The 6000-nt window shown below is 33.7% G+C and overlaps 1 protein-coding gene across 2 annotated transcripts in view; it reads left to right on the forward strand.

Annotated features, from left to right (window-relative positions):
• Positions 1–6000, forward strand: part of GRIA4 (glutamate ionotropic receptor AMPA type subunit 4) — a 613307-nt gene that overhangs the window by 597308 nt on the left and 9999 nt on the right. Inside the window, exon 14 of one of the 2 annotated variants that reach the window (XM_065944105.1) lies at positions 2873–2987. The exons of the other annotated variant lie outside the window; for it this stretch is intronic. Coding sequence (XP_065800177.1) covers positions 2873–2987 — 115 coding nt within the window. The remainder of the gene's footprint in view (positions 1–2872; positions 2988–6000) is intronic. 2 annotated transcript variants of the gene reach the window in all.

The raw sequence follows: 6000 nt of genomic DNA on the forward strand, positions 1-6000 counted from the left end.
TGAAATGTATGAAGGGAATTTCAAAGCAATAGTAAAATGTGCTGCAGAAAGATCTGCTTTCTATGTCCTTTATTTTCCTGACTCCTGAGTTCCTTAGGCTTGCTTGTAATTACTTCTTCAGCATTCCTTTCCCTTTTTACCTGGATTAAAAAAAAAAAAAATGGTTTTTAATCTAATCTAGAAAACTGAGTAAAGTAACTTTAGGTGTGTGCATGCTCAGTTGTGTCCAACTCTCTGTGACCCCAGGGACTATAGACCATCATAAGTAACTTTACCTATATTTTAAAAGTCAGTTAATGATTCTTATTAACAATGTGTAAAAGTGATGCATTCCAAAAAGTAGAGCAGATGTTCAAATGGTCCTTACAGATGTGGTTTGTACTGTATTATAAATAACAGTCTAAGGAAACCTTTAGACCTAAACTGATTACACAAAGAAATTACATCTTTAGTCAGACAATTACAGAAAATAGCAAGCCTTTTTAAAAGGCAAAGAAATTTTGATATCCTAAAGTGAAAGTGAGAGTCAAGTCGTATCCGACTCTTTGGGGCCCAATGGACTGTAGTTTACCAGGCTCCTCCCTCCCTGGGAATCTCCAGGCAAGAGTACTAGAGTGGGTTGCCATTTCCTTCTCCAGGGGATCTTCTTGAACCAGGGTTCGAACCCAGGTCTCCTGCATTGTAGGCAGATGCTTTACCATCTGAGCCACCAGGGAAGTCCTCAAAATCCTAAAGACTGTCCCTAAATATTAATTACATTTATTTATGGAAAGTACATTTTGCATGTGATAGTATTAAGTGAATTCTGCTGAGGAACCACAGGAAAATGTGGATTAATTGTGAACTGGGCAGTGACTTAACCTACTGGTCAAGAATGTTATATTGACCAATATAGATATACATACGTGCACATATATGGATCGCAGTGTGAAACTGAGCTGTTTTTACATGGCCTATTAGATGTTATTAGAAAGACAATGTCTTAGAATAACTTTGTAGAAAGCTTTATTCCAAACAATTTTCTCAACATAAAGCTTTTTTTCCTTATCCATTTTTTAATTTTGCTTTTTTGTTTTCTATTGTGCTGTGAAACTGTCTTTGGATATGGCTAATAACCCTGTTAAATAACCCTCTCATGAAATGATTATAGTTTTATCAAAGGAATGGTCTAAACCAACATATAAAATAATTGGGATAGCATTTTACTAAAAAATATCTGATAGAAATGTTTAAGACTAAAGTAAAATGGATTATAAAAACAATTTTCTCCCTCATAGAAAACTTTAGTTGTTAGTTTCAATTCATTGAAAGATGAGTTTAGTTTCTGTGGACAATAAAATAAAACAATTCTTTTCTCCTAACAGCATTTTTTAAAAAATAGATGTCTCTGACCTCACTGAATTTTCGTTTATTCCTACATTTCAGTCTGGACCCTTTGCTGTTTAAACTGACAACTTTTCACTCCAGGAAGTCTATTACTTATTTTACACCACTAGCGTGGTGGGACTTACTTGGGAATGTGGAACAGCTAACTATTTAATTAGCATTTAGTAAATGGCAATCTAACTCTTGGAAAGTGTCCATTCTCTCAAAGTATGTGGTTTATTCATTGGAAATATTTACTCTCCAAGTGAATCAGATCATTACAACACTGGAAAATGGACATAATTTACCTGAAATATTACAAACACATTTTAAGAGAATAAATATTTTAATAGGCTGATTTGTGGTGAAACAAACAATGCATTTTATTAACCAACTAAATGATATTTTGCTTGCAAATCAATGTTCAAATGCTGTCCATTAACATGAGGTTGTTTTAATTTTATTAGTAATTAATTATTAAGTATAATAATAAATTATTAAATATAATTGTAATTAATTTATCATTAATCAATCACAAAACTGGGCAACTATCAAACAGAATGGCACACACTGAACCCAAAGTCTCTCACTATATAAGCCACTCACTAGATTTAAAATACATTTCATTAAATGTTGGGAAAACTTTTTAAAAGAGTTAATGGTTCAGTCAAAACCTGTACCTTGAAAGTAAGAAAGAAACCAAGTATTTGGGAAGCAAAACCCATGACACATTTTTTTAATCCTCTTAGAGAATAATTAGAATATGCCACCCTTATCCCCTAAAGAGATACACATGGAAGAAATCAAATCTAGTGTTTGTTTGCCCATATCACATGCAGCATATTTTCCTGGGGTTTAATTATATAATTTAAACAATCAAATTGGATGTATGATCCTGTTTTCTAAATAGCATCTAGTGACTTTAAAAATCAACACAAAATTCAAATATAATTTCCCTGAGAGCTGCTACTACCTTTCTTTTGACCATCCTATGTCTTCCAGACCAGAAAACTGAACCAACACAAATAATAAAAGGAATAATAATTAAGCCATACTCTTTGTTAGTAAATCAGAAACAAAAATTAGTTGTTTATTTGTTGATTTGTTTGTACAATTATATTTTTCCTTCTGGGAATGGATTTTCATTTTTTTCCTATTAGTCATTGACATTCTAGAAGCAAAGGAATTCAAGACACAGTTCTTTCTCAATTACTAGTAAATTCAAGTTTACTACTGTCTTGCAAAAAAAAAAAAATCATGTAATTGGTTGATGTTGATGTCAGTTACTCGATAATAAATGAACTGTGAAAGCGAATAGCACCAAATACCATAGGTTTAATATACTTTGAAGGAAATTACATTTGCCTGGTAGAAGGGGCTGCAGGATGACAAAATGAGAGGTTTATTTAGCATCTGGGAGAAGCTTATAAAAGAGCTTAAACCCTCATTCCTTCTAACATCTTAACAGCTGTGCAGTTTCTTACAAGATATGTTTTATCGTTTCAAGAAATGCTGTTAACCTCGCAGTTTTAAAACTGAATGAACAAGGCCTCTTGGACAAATTGAAAAACAAATGGTGGTACGACAAAGGAGAATGTGGCAGCGGGGGAGGTGACTCCAAGGTTAGCCTCAATGTCACCAAGAGCGGGTAACAGTGTGTGAAGTAATAGGTGCATCTGCTAGGAGACGCAATTCAGACCTGCGAATACCATGGCAATTGCCAGTCAAGTCCCTTCACAAACTTAAGTATGCAATTACTGTCAAAGCAAAAATATTTGCAAACAACATCAATTTGGGGACACACTAACAAATCTAACTAAAACAGTTACTGTAAATCTCCAGTTTGGAAGAAGTTACGGCTTGGACATAGTCCTAGGAACCTTGGTGTTGCAGGCTTTTGAAAGTGATGAGGAGAGAGAACAGAAAGGGTCGGTCTGTCCTGTTTTCTTCACCAAAACTGCCACAAAATATTTTTGAATAATAGCAATAGTCTAGCCTCACGGAGACCAGGTACCTTCCAGAAAGACATTTCTCCACGTAAAACTGTCAGGCTTCCATTAAATAGCAAATTACATAACAAATCAAAAGAAATTATATGAACTATATGCTTTTGCCTTCCGTAAATGAATCAAACTAAAGAAAGATCAGGTTATAAAAACAAGACCAGCTCAGCATTATCTTTACCGCATCCATGTCATATTTCCAGCTTCATAAAATAATGTTTTATTTTATTTCTAAGCAGTGTCTTTTTAAAAAAGGTATACAGTTAGCAGAAATTATTAACCAGTGTTTCAGAACTCTTCTTCACTATAGATAGGTTTAAAGCAGTCTAGAGATGGGAATATTCTGACTGAATTTCTTTCCTCACATATCTTCAACTGATATGTAAGAACATTGAAAATTTTTAAATATACATTCTTGTCTTTCTTTTAAATTCTAGAGAACTGCCAGAAATAGGAAATCCTGCTCTTCTTCAGGTTCTTCACTGGGCTACAAATTCTCTCACTTGGCTGGCCACCAAGCCCAGAGAATGATGCTCTATTTAAAAAGAGTATCTGTCTATTTTACATATGGTAATGTAAAACCATCACAGTATTGTAAAGTAATTATCCTCCAATTAAAGTAAATGAATTTTTTTTAGAAAAGGAGTATCTGTCAAGGAAACTGCTAACCTCACCCTCTTTCAATGTTGATAACCTCCCCCTTGATCCTGATCTGAAAAGTCTTTCAAATCAGCTCTCTTGTGCATCCTGCCAGCCCTGTTGCAAGAAGAGAAAGAATAAACTTTGTCAAATGATTATTTTGGCAATAGAAGGAGGCATGAAAGAAGGTGAAAAAACAAAATGGTGTGGACACGATTCTCATCATTCATCGACTATCCCGATGGAGAATATGAGCCCCCAAGAGAGTCATCAGGGTTCTTCTGAGATGATTCCCCTATAAGGCACCTCCATTCAAGATATCAACTGTTTGTTTTCTTTAGGAGTGTTAGCTCTTCTGTATTTTGGTGCCCCAACTTGCCTAGAACATTCTGGTCATTTTCATAAAATATAAATACATACATATATACACACACAAACAGAAAATTAGTCATTTACAATAATAACCTACTCCTCTATGCAAATTAGAAATGTAAGAAAATGTACTCTAATAGAACTAGAGAAAACAAAAATTGAAGATATTCTATTCAATTAGAAAAAGACATTGTTTGCAAATTTATATTTTTTATCACAAATATAAACAAAGTATAATATTGCTTAACAGATAAAGTTTTCCATAAAAGTAAATAATGAATTCTTGTTTTAGTGTACATTAAAGACTCTTTCCACAGAAAAATAAGCAAACAGAAGCAGAAATGTACACATAACGGAAAAAAATCTATGTAACAAAAGTTATTTTAATTTATTTAAATAAGGGATTGGACAGCTCAGTTGAATTTAATCTATTTGCATCCAACACATTGTTAGGTACATAGTGGACACGAAGTAAATATCTGTCATCTAAAGAAATAAATACGAAGCTAACCTTGTAGTTTTCAAAAATCAAACTGCTTGCCCCTGTTACTTTCACCAAACATAAACTCTAAGATAATATTCTAAAATTTTATTCAGATACAAATTTAAGTTATGAAAATATTATTTCATATCCTAATAAGTCATTTTCTAAAATGCTATAAAAATTAACATAAAATGCATGTTAATTATTATGTTCTATTTTCCCTCAAAAATTTTGATTTCATACTACAAAAGTAATTTTAGTAAGTTGTATACTGATATAATATTTGTCACCAATAGAATGAGTAGTAACAATACCACCCTCAGGAGATGGTGAGGGGCAGGGAGTCCTGGCATGCTGCAGTCCATGCAGTCACAAAGACTCAGACACAACTGGGTAACTGAACAACAATGATTCTGCATCTGTTTTAAAAGATGATATTTTAAATGGCCTGACCTAACTTAGAATCAAAGTAAACTACCAGGAGGCAGTTGCTGCTTTTTAATTTTTCTTCTGTACCTTCTTTGGTGACTGATTTTCTTTTTGAACTTACCTCACCCCTTCCATTTGGTCTGACCCTTATTGAAAAAAGTAAAAGGAGGAAAAATGCTGAATTGGAAGATGATGCTGGCATGTGGGCTTTGATAAGTATTAAGTCAAAGCAGAAGAGAAAATTAAATGCTGCCAGTTTATCTGCAATGCACGTTGTGTACAGTGCACATTCAGAGATCTCATCACAAGTGCACAAGATCTGATGTGACCTGATTTTGAGATATACAATCTTAGTAGGAAAAATTTAACTTTCCTAACAGTGACTCATCTGGTGAAGGGGAGAAAGCATGAAAAGCTGTACCACACATGAATAGGTTCCAGTGAGGAGCCAACTGATCCACTTGTTATTTACAGGACTGTACAAGGAAAGACATCTCCAGACTTTCATACAGTGGCATAATAGCAAAGTTATGCTTTACTACCTATGCATGGCCCAAGTATGAAATCTACCTGGGCCATGCACCAGTATCTGTGGGTAAAAAAAAAAAAAAAAAAATACGTACTATTCTTTCCATCAAGGAGCTTTGATTTAATATAATCAGCAACTAAATTATTTAGAGTCACAGTGACAGCTTCCATTTGCACTCC

This window comes from Muntiacus reevesi, chromosome 9 (assembly GCF_963930625.1).
Source record: "Muntiacus reevesi chromosome 9, mMunRee1.1, whole genome shotgun sequence".
Lineage (NCBI taxonomy): Eukaryota > Metazoa > Chordata > Mammalia > Artiodactyla > Cervidae > Muntiacus > Muntiacus reevesi.